Source organism: Medicago truncatula, chromosome 3, assembly GCF_003473485.1.
Source record: "Medicago truncatula cultivar Jemalong A17 chromosome 3, MtrunA17r5.0-ANR, whole genome shotgun sequence".
Classification (NCBI taxonomy): Eukaryota; Viridiplantae; Streptophyta; class Magnoliopsida; order Fabales; family Fabaceae; genus Medicago; species Medicago truncatula.
In genome coordinates this window covers 35,124,823-35,141,053 of record NC_053044.1, presented here as the reverse complement: position 1 = coordinate 35,141,053, position 16,231 = coordinate 35,124,823, and the positions used below count along the sequence as shown (strand labels likewise).

Here is a 16,231-nt window from a genome sequence, read left to right as displayed (position 1 = left end):
TTGGACTGAATGAGTGATTTTGGAAACATTTCTCTAGGAATTTCAATGAATTGCAATCGTAATTTCAGTATGTTAATTGTCATTTTAATGACCCTCCTTTAAATTTTGTTGTTATTTAGTAGTAAAATCTAGGCAAACAAATGCTACTAAGTCACAATTACGTGATTAAATTCACCAAACAAATTCAATAAAAAAATTAGCAAACAAAATAGAAGAATGCTAACCATTGTCCTTCGGACATTGAATAAGGGGATAAAAATATAAATATAGCATTGAAAAATGATAAATTTAACTTTTTAAAAGTCAAAATGTTATTGAAATCAATGCAAACATGCTACTTTTGGCTTCCTTAACCATTGCTCTGAGACAATGGTTAGCAAGACCCATAAAAATATTACTCGCTCCGTCCTAATATAACTGAGTCCTTCGTAAAAAAATTGTTTAGAGAAGGGTAGGAGCACAAATTCCAATCCCAATCCAACCAAAAAATTAACAACATGTGATGCAAAGAAAGGTACGAGCACAAATTCATCATAAATTGAAACAATCATTGGTTTAGCCTTCAGTTGGTTTAGTTTGTTGCTGGTTTTTTTTTCCCTTGTGTTATTTTATGTATGTAGTTGTTGTTGCTTCTGTATCAGGTGCTGTTTTTTGGCTGCTTGCTGTTAGGGAGTTTATTTCCTGTTGTGGCGATGCCCTGTTGTTTTTAGTTGGTTCTTTTCGCCCCTTCCTCTCTTCTTATGAGGTTGGGAGCCTTAATAATATTTAGCCATTCAAAAAAATAATATTTCACAATTCCAATTTCTCCGATCTAGTCCTATACAAATTCGAGAATTTCCAAAACTTGCTCAAACGCTTCTTCAACGACCTGGAGTTAGAATTCAGGTTACAAGTCTTTCACGAATACCGACGGTGACGTAATCAGATTTGCGGCAGCGGTACAGAAATACGGTGATGGTTGAAGGTAGTGAGAGAGATTGTGTTTGTTTCAAGTTGTTATTGTTGTTGACGATGATGTTGTTAAAAGAATAAGGGGGATGTATTGAATTAGGATTCTATGGGATTTTAAAAGACTTTTTAATTATGAAAAAGTCTTGTGGTATTCAATCAAGACTTTTTGCAACTTAAAAAAAGTCTTATGGTATTCAATCAAGACTCTTTGTTATTTTAAAAAAGTCTTGACGTATTCAATCAAGACTTTTCATCATTTAAAAAAAATCTTGTGGTATTCAAAATCATTCAAATTTCGAAAGATTGTTTAATGAATTGGATTTTGATGGATTTTGTGGGATTTTGTAGTGTAATTTTAACAAGAAAAAGTCTTTCATGAAAATGAGATTTCTTGAGATTGTTATTCTTTTAAAAGTTACTACCTCTTTCTTCTCATCCCTCCCGCTCCCTATTCCCTCCCGCTCCCTATTCCCTCCTTTCTCTCTTCGTTTCTCTATCTCTCCATTCTCTCTCTCTCTCTCTCTCTCTCTCTCTCTCTCTCTCTCTCATCCCCCCCCCCTCTCCCTCTCTCTATCTCATAAAAAAAATAAAAAATTGTACTGAGAATATTATGATAGAGAGTATGTCGTAATCAATGTTTCGCAAATCGAGTGTTAACTCTCCGAGATTACCGAGCTTACGTTTTTAGGTACAAAAATCGTGTTAACTCTGAGGTAAAATCGGTTTCTGGTAAAATTGGAAGGTTTAAAGAGTTTGACTGAGTTAACACTCGGTAAACTCGTGTAACTCGACCGATTTGTAATGGCTGACACAATATTTTTTTTTTTTGAAAGATTTGTAAGTGCTGGCATAATTTTAAATATGTACAATTGAATTTTGTGGGAATAACATTTTTAACAAATAAAAAATGTGTATTGAGAATAATGTGTTAGAGTGTTTTTTAGAACCTTAAAATCTTATAAAATCCATAAAATTCTTAAAATTTGAAAATCAATAGTAAAAGAATTTTTTATTGATTTTATTTTTCTTTATTCAAACGCTATAATTTATTTGTTCATTATTTTTATCATTCACGCTTGTAAGTTTGTTCTTTTTTCCCTAAAATTCATTGAATCCTTTGAAATTTTAAAATCACATAAAATCCTTTGAAATCTTTAAAAGTCAGTGTGATAAATCCTTTAAAATCTTGAGTGTATAAAGTCTTTTACATAAAAAGTCTTTTAAAATCTCACAGAATCAATACAATCTCACACAGTCTTTTAAAATCTTAAAGACTTTTTTTATTAAAATTGTCTTTTAAAATCTTAATCCAATACACCCCCTTAAGATTTCCATATTGTTTAGATGATGAGGAAGGAAGAAAGAAGATGTAATTCCATATTGTTTAGAGAAAGGAAGGAAAAAGATGTCATTCCATCTTGATTTCCTTTACTTTGTTTATATTTGGGTTTTATTTTTTATTTTTTTTAATCATTTATTTATTTTTTAATTTTATTTTTCATTTATTTAATTTAAAAAATGATTATATGAGTTTTTTAATTAAATAATAACACACGTGACATGACACATAGACGTTGACCGGTCAAAATTGGTCAAAAGGACCAAAGATGCAAATGGGCTAAATCTTAGGAGGTTAAAATTGTAGTTTTTGCACTTAGGGGGCCAAAATTGTAAGTTTTTGAAAGGAGGGAGTGCACTTTAGCCTTTTTTTTAATGTGTTTGAAATGAGTACACGATTCACTTAATATGAAATGGAGGGAGTATCGTCAACACAAAAATCACCAAACAAATATGTGATTCAATGTTTTTGGTATGAGACGAAGGGAGTATCGTCCTATTTTTGGTGATCTCTGGCAACAAATTAAAACTTGGATTGGCGTGTTTTCTGTGGATCCTCATCAAGTTTTGGACCATTATTATCAGTTTGTTTATTCTTCAGGTGGTTATGCTCCAAGAAGGTCTTTTCTTCATTTGATTTGGCTTTGTGGTATTCGGGTTCTTTGGAATGAAAGAAATAAAAGACTGTTTGTCAACACAGCTAAAACAACATAGCAACTTCTTGAGAAGGTTAAGATTACATCTCTCAAATGGTTGAAAGTAAAAAATGTGTGTTTTCCTTTTGGTTATCATTTGTGGTGGCAGCGTCCCCTTGTTTGTTTAGGGATTAGCTGATGTATTTTTCGTTCATGTCTTTTGTGGTTTGATTGGAACTATTTTGTAACCTTGTTTTGTCTCCTTTGGCGCTCCTTGTGCTAGGAAACAAAACTCTTTGTTAATATATCTCATTTTGGCTTGTTCAAAAAAAATAAAAATATTATTAGGCATAGTATAATATAATATGATATGGATTCGTATCCCTTGTGTTTTTCAAGGCTCGGTAACGGATCACTACTTTCAGTTTATTCACATGGTAGGTTTACCGCGTCTTCTCATTTTTATCTTCAAAAGCATGGTTATTGATCCTTTGAGGATTGTTGAAAAAGTGAAGTTGAACTCTTTTTTATGGCTTTCTTCGAATTTTGTTCCTATAACGTTTGGTTTTCATGATTGGTGGCGACACCCACTCGTTTGTATGTGTGTCATGTAATTTTATTTTTGTTGTTGGTGGCATCTTCTTTAGGTGCTTGTGACTTGTAACTGACATTGAGTGATTTGTCACTTTTAACACACCTTATGCGAGATGAATCATTTTGCTTTTGAGCATTTAATCCATTTTAATTTGTTAAAAAAAAATATATAAGCTTAGATTATTTTATCGAAAACATATGAGCTAGATGTTAACTAAGCCGTGAAACTCATACTAAACATAGAAAAATACAAAATTGCAAACTTGAACTTGAGTTCCGATATATAAAATGTCTTTAGAGTTTTTTTTCCCATCTATTATAATATGCATTTTCCAAACAATATAAACAAGGTTTTAACAATTTCATATTAAGCTTATGTTGGGAATTCATAATCACAATCACAATCACAATCAAACCAACAAACAAAGACAAAACACCAGATGATCGAGTAAAAACACACCATAAATTTGTTTACTCATTTTGGTCCAACAATGACCGCCATCCTGGAGAAATAGTATCTCTTTAATCCATTATCAATGAGTCACTACGAATAGATACAAATATTTACAAGAAATTAGCATAAAAATCAGATTGAGTGTATTTTGAAAATTTTAGGAGGCGCGTAAGACGTTAGTAGGGTGGTAAAAGCAAATGTATCAGAAAAAATGGGTATAATTATGTTTCACTAAGCCCGTTACCCAAAAATAAGTAAAGCCCACTAAGCAAATCCATGCCTATAAATTTGTTTCACTAAGCTCTGCAGCAATCTCAAACCCTAAATATTTCCAGCAGCCGATTCTTCTCTTTCTTTCTCTACTGCTTAGAACTTTTCATTTTATGTTACAAATAATTTTGATTCTTCATTTTTGTTATTGTTATTTCAACTTGTTTTTCATTCTTTCATCACTATATACTTCAAATTTTGAAATACTCTGTTTTACTTATTTATGTGATGTTGAATGATGAAACAAATCAATCGGATTCCCATTGATATTTTCATAGATGAGATTACAACCAGCTACTTCTGACAACATCATATTTAATTTTTAGTTTTCGTTTTATTTATGCTTTTTATTGTAAATTTTTACTTGTTATTGTTTATTGGTAAATTTTGGGTCTATGATGCAGTAAAATATTTGCTACTCTTGATGGGAAAAACACCCACTTGATGATTTATTATCCACCAAGATCTCTGAGGCCCTTTCATTGTTTATTGCATAATATTATAATTATTATGCCATGTGATCTTGTTTTTCTGTTTAAGTGATGTTTTATAGGATTACAGGAACTTTAGGTAATGAACATCTTAGGGACTGAATTTATTTAGGAAATATTTTTTTTCTCGTTTTTATTGTTTTTTATAAAATTTGATGTCTGGCTTCAAAATTTGTTTTGGCGACGTACATGTATGGAACATCTTATTATTTTCATATGCACATTGTGATCTCAAATACCTTAATACCTTTCCGATGAAGAATCAAGTAAGTGGTTTTTCTGTGAGTTCGTTGATACCTTAATGCACATTTGCCACTAAGATTTAGTTGTCTGTTCAAGAGGTCCTTGACATGAAAAGGGAAGTTATGAATGTTACCATATATGCATTTGTCTTCTTATAGAATAAGGAAAACTTATTCGTACAACACAAGACCATCAATAAAAAGAGACTTATATGTTAATTAGAAGTAGTCCTTATTGAGACAGAGTGATGGCAAAACAAATCTCAATTACCATCACAAATCACAATATCATTACTTTTTCTTTGTATTATTTAAGTTGTATTAACTAACAAATTACATCTAACCTAACCATCAAGGCATCAAGGACACATTTATCCACAATTAGACCATAGCAGTATGAAAGCTTAAAAATGCAACCGCAAATGAGAAGTTCTGTTTTTATCACGTTGAAAAAAGAGAGAAAGCAAGGTTTGTCGGGATGGGATTACAGCTGCATCTAATTACATAATAGCCTTCACAAAATAACAACTAACTAAATATTAAATCAAAATGATCATTGAGTTGCAAAATACTACATCTTTCAATTCTTCAAATAACATGATAGGTATATCTGCATTTTGCTACACCAGCTAGTTCAATGAACACTCAGTTTTTTTCATTCATTACAACTTCTTATAATTACATGATAGCTACACAAAATAACAACTAATTTAACAGAAGTAAATCAGTGTGAACACTGAATTGCAAAAGAAATTTCAAAATAGATACATCTTCCAATTTTTCAAACAACTAAAAAAAAGGCATTTATGCTTGGAAGGTCTGCAATGTTGAATATTTTCATCCATCATTAAGTGGCTCCTACATTATTCAAGTAAAAGATACATTGTGAATACAAACTGCAATAAAGAAATTAAGGTAGTGAAACTACAATAAAGAGACACAAATATCTCACCATTAATAATCTAGTGAAACTAAAGTTGTCCTCACTTGTCTGAGAAAGCTCACATGCTGATTGTGCTAAAGTTGATGTCCCAGATTCCATTTGACTTAGAGAATCCTTATCCTTCAAAAAATATGAAAAATTAACTCCTAGTTAATGAAATTGAAGTAAGCAAAAGTTTAAGTAGATGCGATTGATTAGGATCTACACCTTTGATCTTTGAGGTGGTGTAGGTTTTACAGTTGTTGCTTTGCTTTTTTTTCTTAGATATAAGCTCGACACAACTCTTTAGGCGTCTACGATTTTGTAATCCAGGCTTAATCTTAAACCCCTTTGCTTGTGTCTCATATTCTTTTGTTACTGTTGGGACATCACCTTCATCATTGGCATTCTCTATTTCTCGTAATCGAGCCTCCATCACCAGCTTACACAAGTCATACAAACCCTTTTCTACAAGCTTATGTAGATATTCAGATGTTGACACGTCGGCTGCCAATCTAATTATAGTGGCGCATAATCTCTTATATCGATGTGTTCTAAACAGTTTAGGATCATCAACAACCTCATTTCCTCTAATATCAAAAATAACACCATCACGAGCATCTCTTGTCCATCTTTTTAAGATGTATTGATTGGGGATCAGTTTAACATCATTTGCCTCAATGACTTTTAATGCATGACAACAGAGTATGCCAAAAGTCTCAAATTTTTTACAAGTACATGATATAGAGAAAGTTATTGGATCAAATAGTACTGTCCACTCTCCTTCCACTTTAAACATGGTGATAACATATTCAAATGGAAGTTGAGACAGATTCTCTGTTTTTTTGCTAGCAGCTAAGAATAAGGAAAACTCATCATTGAACGTATCAAAGATTTTATGTGTGTACACTTGTGCGAGTTGCATTAGAATTGGTGAATGTTGATATCTCATCCTTGGTAGTTTATGTCGAGACTCATACTCACATACTAACTCGTTGTATCGTTTCTCCTCAACAACTTTCTCAAAGTGTTGGAAGAATTGAATGACACTGATACCAGGGCTCATACAAGCCTTAAAACTGGAATTTAAACTCTCACTAAGTTGAGTGCTTCGCATTCCAAGAGTGATAACTTTGTTCATGTGACATGATGCCCATTTTTGCTTGATACCACACATTGATTTCACCCAATTGTTACCAAATAGATCAAATTTTGCAACCAACTTGCTCCAAGCTGCTTCAAACTTCACCTCTGAATCGTATTCATACATGCACTTCTTAAAGTCAGTTAGGAAATCACTTCCCCCTTTCATCAAGCTACCTAGGTGTTTGATCCCATTTTGCATCAAATGCCATGTACATAACCCATGTCGAGTCTCTGGTATCACCTCACCTAGTGCTTTAGCCATTGCTTGGGCTTGGTCAGTGAACAAGGTTTGAGGCTTTTTATTTCCATGCGCTTCAAGAAATGTTTCAAATAACCATTTGAATGAGTCAGCGGTTTCATCATATAGTAGTGCAGCCCCAAAAAGGATTGTGCCTCTATAATGGTTAAAGCCTGAAAATAATGCAAGTGGTCGATTAGCACGGTTGGTGCAATATGTTGTATCCAAAGAAACTACATCACCGAAATATCCATAATCCAATATCATTCTTGCATCAGCCCAAAATATGTTTGTGATTTGTTCATCACAATCCATTTGATATGCGTGGTAAAATGATGGATTGTCCAACATCTGGTGTTGAAAATACTGCATAAGACTACCAACTTTTCCATACACCATGCTACGTTGTCTTCTTGCTTTAAGATTGTTTTTGACATCCAATCGTGTAAATCCGAGATTAGCTCTACCTCCTGCCTGTGTGCTCATAAGTTAAAATGAAGACTTTTGCATTAGTCCAGAGTCCTCTGCCATTTCGATCTCATAGGCTTGAACTTCTGATATTTTACGATATGATGCTAGCATGCGTGTTGTTTCTGTGTGTTGTAAAAGATGGTTGTGGGTTTCCTCAAACTCTTGTATTACATACTTCCCATCTCTTAGACTGAATGAAATTCTTACTGGACACCTTGATCTTGTATCAGCCCTAGGCTTTTTAACCAAAGAGGATCTTTTGTCTTTCAACCTACTGCCCTCCTTGGAACAAACAAATATGCCGGATGTAATCAAGCCATCTACCTTTCGTTTGTTCAAGTAATCATTTCTAACTCCCAAACCACATTTCTTACCATATTCAACCCAAAATTGCCAAGTCGTATCTACGCTATCAAACTCCAAACCAACACTCGGTTTCGCATTAAGTGCCATTGTTTTCCAAATCTACCAGGTACAATATAAACGTAAATCAAAGTTACAAACATATCAAAGCTACAAATAACAAATATGCCATGAAAGATGCTATATACATGTTAAATAAGAACTCTCAATCATTCTGTTAAGAAAAAAAAAGAACTCTCAATCATTTACACAAAATGGAATATCAATATTAATTTCTTAAAGCACAAACAACTTAACAAAGAAAAATGGTTTATTTGTCAAAAAAAAAAGGTTTTTAAGGGTTTTTGTACAAATTTCATAAAAGTAAATAATACAAGAAATTACAACAAAACAATGGCAAAGAGGATAGAAAGTGAAGAGAATAAAGGAAAGAGGTACCGATTTGAGAATGGAATCGAGCAATTTTTCTTGTGTGTCTATGCACCCATTGGCGCCAAAATTTCACCCCCAATATGCATTTCCTCTGTTCTGTACTAGAAGACAACATGTTGGCTCAGCTGGAGTCACTTTATAATACTTTTTTTAAAAAGATTATTTTAAAAAGTTAAAACGACGTAGTTTTATATAACAGTGTGAAACTTGGGGATTTTGCTACAAAAGCAAATCCCATCCCAGGTTTGTCTCGGTTAGGGTTTCGATGGATGCGAAGTGGGGGATAGAGAATGAGAGAAACAATAAATATATGGAGTATAAATAAGGGCTTATTACATCATTTGGTTAGTTTTCTATTCTCATTTTAGTCTCCTGATTAAAGAACGTCTCAAATTGATCCTTATGTCTTTTTCTGTTATCTATTTTGGTTCTTTCCGTTAGTTTCTTAAGATATAATTTTTTTGATATGCTTTTAACCATTGGATTGCTTGTATGTGATTAATGTAAAGTGATATAAAGATAATGAAAAGTGATATGAAGATGAAGAATAATATTTAGGAAGAAGGGTGTTGATGATGATAGATGAAGAAGACAATGATGGTTGCGTGGTTTATTTTTTGGGATTTTCAGGATTTTATTGATGAAGTTATTGTTGTTGAAGATCATAAAGAGATGAGGAGGAAGAAGAAGATGAATGGATTTTATTAGGTGTTAGTGGTTCACACAATAGGTCCTACATGATTCAACTGTCTTCTTTTAAAGAAAAAATCAAAGTAAAATTAAAAAATTTAGTAAGGCGTATGGTAGACCACCTTTAAATATGGTTCACCTTAGATATATTTGATGTTAAAAACTAGCGGAGAGGATCAAAAGAGGTAACATAAGAAGACATAAGGAACCAATTTGAGACGTTTTTTTTAGTGAGGGGACCATTTTGAAAAAAAGAATTAAGTTAAGGGACCAAACGATGTATTAAGCCTATAAATAGGTTTGGAGTGAATTGGCCTCTCACTCTATATCTCAAGTTCTATCTGAATGGTCTATACTATAAAAAGATAACAGAGGAATTTAGATTGACTTTTACGTTATTTCAATTATACCCATATTGGTGTCTTTGAAAAAGATAAGAATTTTACACTAAAATAAAATTAGAATCACATTTTTTAGGGGAAATTAGAAAATTAGAAATTTATGTTATAATTTGCAATATTGTTGAAGTAATTGAAAAATATAAACATAATTTGAAAAGTATTAACAGCATGCCTAGGGGTATTCTGGAAATATTTAAAAGGTGGAAATTTTTCAATTTTTTTTTTTTTTTGACGGAAAGAAGCTTATAGCTTTTCATTATTGATCAAAGAAGAAATACAATGTGGAATGTTAAGATGAATGTGGAGACTAGCGTGGTGTAGTGCTTCCTTAGCTAAACTATGAGCAACACCATTGACTTGTCTCCTAATGAACTTCACATCAGAGTTCACTAAATCGGTACTCAACAAGTGTCTACAATCATTGATTATTGCCATGAAATCAGAGACACCCTCCTTGCCATATATGCTATCAGCCACAACTTTTGAGTCTGTTTCGAAGTCCATATGCACCATGTTTAACTCTTTTACCCACTTCAATGCAGCTAAAAGACCCATAGCCTCCCCCATATCGACATCAAGTAGAGGGGTAGTCCAAGCAGTTCTTGCTATCACAAAATTTCCTTCGGCATCACGAATACAAGCTCCAAATCCAACTTTGTTGAGGGTAGTGGAAAAGGATGCGTCAACATTACACTTGAACCTCCCTGGACTCGGTTTTTCCCAAGTGTCAATCACACCATGTGTGTTTCTGTTGGTGTTCCGATTCCTCACGTCTTGAGCATTCTTCCAACTGCTCAAAAAATTCTCGGCGCGTTCACCTATTTGTCGAGCCGTTCCGTGACGTTATTCCAAACTTTGTTATTTCTATGTTTCCATAGACTCCAGAGAATAACCGCGAACAACTGTTGTTGGGGAATATCAAGATGCTTGAGCAAAGTAAAAATCATGTCAGCGCAGGAAGATGTGGGTAACCGTACCTGTTGGATTGTATGCCAAAGACCAACCTGTTGCCAGCACACAACACTCTTGCAGCACTCGAAGAACAGATGTTTAGCATCTTCATCGCAAATATCGCAGATAGCACAGGAGGTAGGACAGTTCACCCCTTTTGTAATGAGACGCATCCGAGTTGGAAGACAATTTCTACAAACCCGCCATATGAAGTTCTTAACCTTTGGTGGGAGTTTAAGATTCCAAATAGAATTCCAATGCCCAGGTACTCTATGTTGCAGCATGACAATATCATTATTAACAATATTCCTGTATGCAACATGAATATGGTTCACCATAGTTATGGTTCACCATAGTTATGTCACCATAGTTAAATATTTCTTCATGACAAATTTTTCAATTTGTTAAATATTTTAAATATGGTTCACCATAGTTATGTCACCTTTTGAAAAATATTAACAACATGCCTAGGGGTATTCTAAAACAAAAAAAAATTACAACGGTGAAATCTGACAAAAAAATTTTACAGGGGAAAAACCAAAAGTGACCTATAACAAAAAGCAAAAATTCATTAAAAAAAACTGTTAATAATTCAGTAAAGGCCTATTAACCCATTTGAAAATCACAAAAATTCATACATATAACTTTTATCAAAAGCAAAATTTCATTAAAAAAATTGTTAATAATTTACATGAATTAGCACAATAAAAAAACATGAAATTGAGCATGTAGTCTCTTTTTAAACACCGGTGATATATAAAGGGAATAGAGATTTTGAGATGACTTTTTCATTATTACAATTATATTTTTAAACAAATTTTCTTTTAATAATGTGTGTTTGTTAAGAAAAGATAAAAATTTATATTGCTATGTTATTGTTGGTGTCATTGAAATAGATAAACATGATTTTTCTTTTGATTGTTTTCTTTGAAGAAACTAAGAAAAATTATATTAAAGCAACATACTACTCCTAAAGCAAGCACAAGGAGTGCTTAAGGTAGCTGCAAAGTAACAGTTACAAAAAGTTCAACCGCAAAGAGCCAAAAAGGCAAAAACTAGCAACAACACAATCGTTTTAAGACAACAAAGAGGATTATGCCTCCAAACAGAGTAATCAAAATTAAACAAAATGTAGTACGATTTCAACCACCAATACGTTTGAAGTTTAATCTTTTCAGCAAGAGTCTCAAGATGATCAGACTTGTTGTGGAAAATCCTTCTGTTGCGATCTTTCCAAATAACAAAAAGTACAGAAGTCCAAATAGTTGTAAACGCACACCTAGAGTTTTTGGAAAGTCCTCCAAGGCCACAAAATTGATGAGCATGAGTTATAGTGTCGTCATGCAGAGCCGCCTCGAACCATTCATAAATTACAAATGTTGGCGCAATAACGAGTTCAGTTAGTAGTTATATAAACACTTTTGAGTTGACTTGTTAGTGAATATAAATGATGGATAACCTAATCAATTTTATCTAACACTATATTAGATTTTAATTCATCTATACAAAACATTTTTTTTTAAGTGAGATTTTTTTTCGTTAACCCTCCAATTTCTAAGAAAAATGGACTTTTGTATTAATTCATTAAATTTTCTTTACAAGCTCTATAATAATTGAATTTCAATTATTTTTCTAGGTTTATTGACTAAAAAGGGATTTTTCGTTAGACTAGAGTTTTTTGTGCTGTTTAAAGGAGGTGTTAGGTTATAGTTAAAAAAAATTAACAAAAATTTGGTTACTCTTTTATTCTCATTAAGCAAATTTTTGTTAACTTTTTTTATAAATACAATTATCGTTAAATAAGTATAGGTTTCATTTATTTTTTATTTGAAGAAGTCTAGTTTCAATATTTGTTAGGTAAAGGTTTCATTTTTGGCGATGTGACGAAAAAAGAACCTAAATTGTGTCTTTTGTTCCTCCAACCGACCAATCAAAGTTAATTATTAATCCGATCTAAAACAAAACACATATGAAGAACATGTTTAACAACTGTTGAGTGTGTTCTTTGATTTTTTGCAACATCGCAAAGAAGAAAATGGCTTTCAGAACAAGTGGAACACTGATTTTAGCGACTCTCATTTGGATTTTCTTCCTCTGTGCAACCATTGCTTTCTTTCAGCTCAAATTGGTTGAAAACGGAACCCATCAAGCTTCTTCTCATGACAAAATTCAAAACCATCATCACTCAGTAAGTTGATTGATTGATTCATTCATTTCTGGGTTTTCTTCCTAAATCATCATTGATAGATATTATTTAACAAAGTTCTGTTTTTTCCACTTTTTTCTATGTTTTTAAGGATACCCTTTTGGAAGATGATTTGGAGGGTGTGACCAACAAGGTGTATTTTGATGTAGAGATTGATGGAAAATCAGTGGGTATTACACTTTTCCTTTCATTTCTTATAACAAAGTTTTGATTTGATTATGTTGGGTTTTGGGAATTAGTTTTTGGATGGTGATTTGGAATGTGATTTCAAATTAAGGTGTAAAGAAGGGATTTTAGATGCATTAGCTTGATGCATCGGTGTCATACACACTGATTTTAGAAGTTTATTTGTTCCATGAGGTACTCCTTTGGGAATGATGCAATCCTTGTTCTTTGAGTGTATGAAGATTGATAGAAGGGTTATTCTGAAATGGAATTGAACATGATGGCAATGGGATTTGTGTCATTTTAAGACTCAGTGAGTGCTTTTTGCAATTTGTGTATTAACAATAGATAGCATTTTCCAACCTTCATCATGGGATATAGATAATATATATATTCCTGCATGGTGCCTATTTTGAAGCAGTCTAATGACTAATGCAAACTTTTACAACCTTGGTGTATGTTTGGATTATTGATGAATTTGGCAAAATCATGGTGCAAAACCAGGGTAGCGCAAAAACTACACTTTGAGTTTGGATAGAAGGGAAATAAGGGTTATTTAAATCTGAAATGGGTTTGAAAATGTGGCAAATGGATTTGTGTCATTTTGAGACTGAGTAAGTGCTTTTTTGACATTTGTGTATAATATAGCATTTTTCAACCTAGATTGTAGGAAGTAGTAAATAGATTCCTAAAGTAGTGCCTATTTCAAAGCATTCCAATGACCAATGTAAACCTTTACGACATAAGTGTATGTTTGGATTAGCGGTGGATTTGACAAAAGAGTGTACCTTGCATTCCTTTTTGGCCAAATTGTAGTGCAAAATCACAATGGTTTTGACAGAATCACAGTAGGGCAAAAGCTACACTTTGAAATTCCAACAAAATCATGGCACACATGCATCACAAAGCGATAATGGGTGATCGCCCATCAAATCCGAACATACACTAAGTCAAGCCAAGCTGCCATCTCCCTGGAGAATGATTTATCTAGCACTGGCACATGATCTTAATATGTTTCTTTTAAACTTTGTTTTGCAATAGGGGGAGGGAAAGAATCGATGATAGACTACCATTTGAATGTGGGTGGGGGGAAAGGAGAACCTCAAACTCATTATTTTGTTATAAAATACTCCCAACAATAGACCGATCTATAATAATCATTTCCTTTCTAAAAGATTCTCCAAAACAAACCCTTGTGTCTGGGAGGGAGATTTTGGAGGGGAGGATTTGTTTTTCTTTTCCGTTGTTAAAAAGCTATAAAACATTTATAAAATGAATGAGGTGTGATTGAATTGTTATATGATCATATATCATTTTATTCTTTCAAAAAAAAAAAAAAATCTCAAATGTATATTAAAATATGGACCTAGCCCTCCAATACCCTTATAAATCCCCTCCCAAACAGACCCTCAATTGTTATGTAGAAATAATATTTTTAGGGTTGTGTAGGCACTAAAATGACCTTTTAAAGAGAAATTTGCCTGCCAGCTTGGCTGCATCTCTCACATAGTCACATGATTTCCACTACATTCTTTCTTCATACTTCATAGCAAGTTGAGAAAATAGTGCATATAATTTCATTACATTATGATGCCATTGTATTATGATTCCGATACTGGCTACTCAAAACACTAAAAAATGATGCTTCTTGCTCCAGGTCGCATAGTCATGGGCCTTTTTGGGACCACAGTACCGAAAACTGCAGGTATGCCATGCTATAGTATATGAATATATAGTAAAAATATTTATTTATACACGTTTTGGTTTCATGAGAAAGTTTGGTTACTAATCTTAACAACCCTTTTGTGCAGAAAACTTCCGTGCGCTTTGTACAGGTAGCTTTGCTTTGAATTGGAGCAACCAGCTATAATTTAGGATCAATCTTGAAATTTCTAGGTTGTACATACTACAAATTGAACAGAATCACATTTCAGGAGAGAAAGGGGTAGGAAAAAGTGGGAATCCTCTTCATTATAAAGGGAGCGCATTCCATAGGATAATACCAAGCTTCATGGTTCAGGGTGGTGATTTCACCAGTGGTGATGGAAGAGGTGGAGAATCAATCTATGGTGATAAGTTTGCCGATGAAAACTTCAAGCTGAAGCATACTGGTCCAGGTGAGATTATGTGCTATTGTCCCTGATATCATTCCATGCATGTGTATCCATCCATAAACAAGATAATGTTTGTATTGTATGTTTACATTTTTCATCCTTTCACCTTTGAATGATTGCCAGGATACTTATCAATGGCAAATTCTGGGCAAGATACCAATGGCTCACAGTTTTTCATAACAACAGTAAAAACTAGCTGGTAACTATTATTTACTTGTGCTGCTTGTTTTGTATACAGATCAGATGTTTACTTGAGATATATTCCAGACATGGTGAATCATAGTTGGAAAGGTTCATTTTCCTCTCAAGTATTATAAACAATGAACTTAACCTTAAATGCAGATGAGTGAAGGCTGAACTTTACGTATACTTCATTAACATACACATTTTTTAACCAAAGAAAATCTCGAGTTCTCAATTTTTAATCATTTATCGGCAATGCCTTTCTTTAATCTCACAACCTTACATGCATCCATATGTTTCCTGGAAGGCTGGATGGACGCCATGTTGTATTCGGCAAGGTACTTTCTGGTATGGATGTTTTGCACAAGATTGAAGCAGAAGGAAGTGAAAGTGGCTCTCCCAAACGTACGGTTGTCATATTAGACAGTGGGGAATTAACTTCATGATATATATGGTTTAATATAAGTTGAGACTGATTCTACTATGGTAAGTAGTCAGTAGTCTATGATTCACAAATTCCTTGTGTATACTTTACCATTAAGCAAATGAACAAAATTTGCGGATTACAAGCTCGTGTTCGTGTAATTTAAAGCTGTATTTTATTTATTGTTTTTCTTTTCTAAATTGGTCTTGCTAAAGGGGGAGGGATTGCTTGAGATTGTAATCATTAACAATAGAAATCAGAGTGAACAATGCTATCCTCTGAATTTGAAGACTATTTTTTTTTTATCTTTCATAATGGTTACCAGAATATAGTATTCAAGTGCATCATATCATGTCCTCTGTTAATCATTTTGAATCCTCCAGGTACAAATAGAGCATACTGTAGTAAAGGTTATTCTCTTTCTCTCTGTCACGTGAAAAAACAAGTGACCATAATTATCCAGATTGTGCACAATATGATATTGCATTGCAGAGTGTTGCATTATGCACCTTTTAGACCAGATTAGAAGTAGAATAGTTTCTAAAATTTT

General features: G+C 33.1%; 3 protein-coding genes and 2 non-coding genes across 5 annotated transcripts; 3 read left to right on the top strand and 2 right to left on the bottom strand.

The window, feature by feature from the left end:
• Positions 1–4,471: 4,471 nt before the first annotated feature.
• LOC112420539 (small nucleolar RNA R12) lies at positions 4,472–4,551 on the top strand. The gene has a single exon (XR_003010719.1). It is a non-coding gene; the product is annotated as a small nucleolar RNA R12 (small nucleolar RNA).
• Positions 4,552–4,632: 81 nt separating this feature from the next.
• Positions 4,633–4,718, top strand: LOC112420606 (small nucleolar RNA SNORD24). The gene has a single exon (XR_003010779.1). It is a non-coding gene; the product is annotated as a small nucleolar RNA SNORD24 (small nucleolar RNA).
• A 1,460-nt stretch (positions 4,719–6,178) lies between these two features.
• On the bottom strand, positions 6,179–8,205 carry LOC112420213 (protein FAR-RED IMPAIRED RESPONSE 1-like). The gene is made up of 3 exons (XM_039832063.1): positions 7,960–8,205; positions 6,277–7,755; positions 6,179–6,211 (listed from the first exon to the last, which is right to left on the bottom strand). Exons 1-3 carry the CDS (start codon positions 8,203–8,205, stop codon positions 6,179–6,181), a joined length of 1,758 nt encoding a protein of 585 aa, XP_039687997.1.
• A 1,676-nt stretch (positions 8,206–9,881) lies between these two features.
• LOC112420212 (uncharacterized) lies at positions 9,882–10,927 on the bottom strand. The gene is made up of 2 exons (XM_024778934.1): positions 10,539–10,927; positions 9,882–10,428 (listed from the first exon to the last, which is right to left on the bottom strand). The coding sequence occupies exons 1-2, from the start codon at positions 10,925–10,927 to the stop codon at positions 9,882–9,884; spliced, it is 936 nt and encodes a 311-aa protein (XP_024634702.1).
• Positions 10,928–12,429: 1,502 nt separating this feature from the next.
• On the top strand, positions 12,430–16,028 carry LOC11411266 (peptidyl-prolyl cis-trans isomerase CYP19-4). Its single transcript, XM_003600842.4, has 7 exons — positions 12,430–12,777; positions 12,887–12,965; positions 14,618–14,665; positions 14,772–14,795; positions 14,895–15,077; positions 15,198–15,273; positions 15,565–16,028. The coding sequence occupies exons 1-7, from the start codon at positions 12,625–12,627 to the stop codon at positions 15,701–15,703; spliced, it is 702 nt and encodes a 233-aa protein (XP_003600890.1). The 5' UTR covers positions 12,430–12,624; the 3' UTR covers positions 15,704–16,028.
• Positions 16,029–16,231: the final 203 nt, after the last annotated feature.

Bases quoted from the DNA above. Each gene is read 5' to 3' on its own strand.
- LOC112420213 (XM_039832063.1), bottom strand. From the start codon at position 8,205: ATGGCACTTAATGCGAAACCGAGTGTTGGTTTGGAGTTTGATAGCGTA. The intron at 7,756-7,959 runs GTAAGAATTTCA...ATGAGCACACAG, and splicing joins ATACAAGATCAAGGTGTCCA to GCAGGAGGTAGAGCTAATCT. The intron at 6,212-6,276 runs GTAACAAAAGAA...ACAAAATCGTAG, and splicing joins ATGAAGGTGATGTCCCAACA to ACGCCTAAAGAGTTGTGTCG.
- LOC112420212 (XM_024778934.1), bottom strand. From the start codon at position 10,927: ATGGTGAACCATATTCATGTTGCATACAGGAATATTGTTAATAATGAT. The intron at 10,429-10,538 runs GTTCGCGGTTAT...TTTTTTGAGCAG, and splicing joins GATATTCCCCAACAACAGTT to TTGGAAGAATGCTCAAGACG.
- LOC11411266 (XM_003600842.4), top strand. From the start codon at position 12,625: ATGGCTTTCAGAACAAGTGGAACACTGATTTTAGCGACTCTCATTTGG. The intron at 12,966-14,617 runs GTATTACACTTT...TTCTTGCTCCAG, and splicing joins GATTGATGGAAAATCAGTGG to GTCGCATAGTCATGGGCCTT. The intron at 15,078-15,197 runs GTGAGATTATGT...AATGATTGCCAG, and splicing joins GCTGAAGCATACTGGTCCAG to GATACTTATCAATGGCAAAT.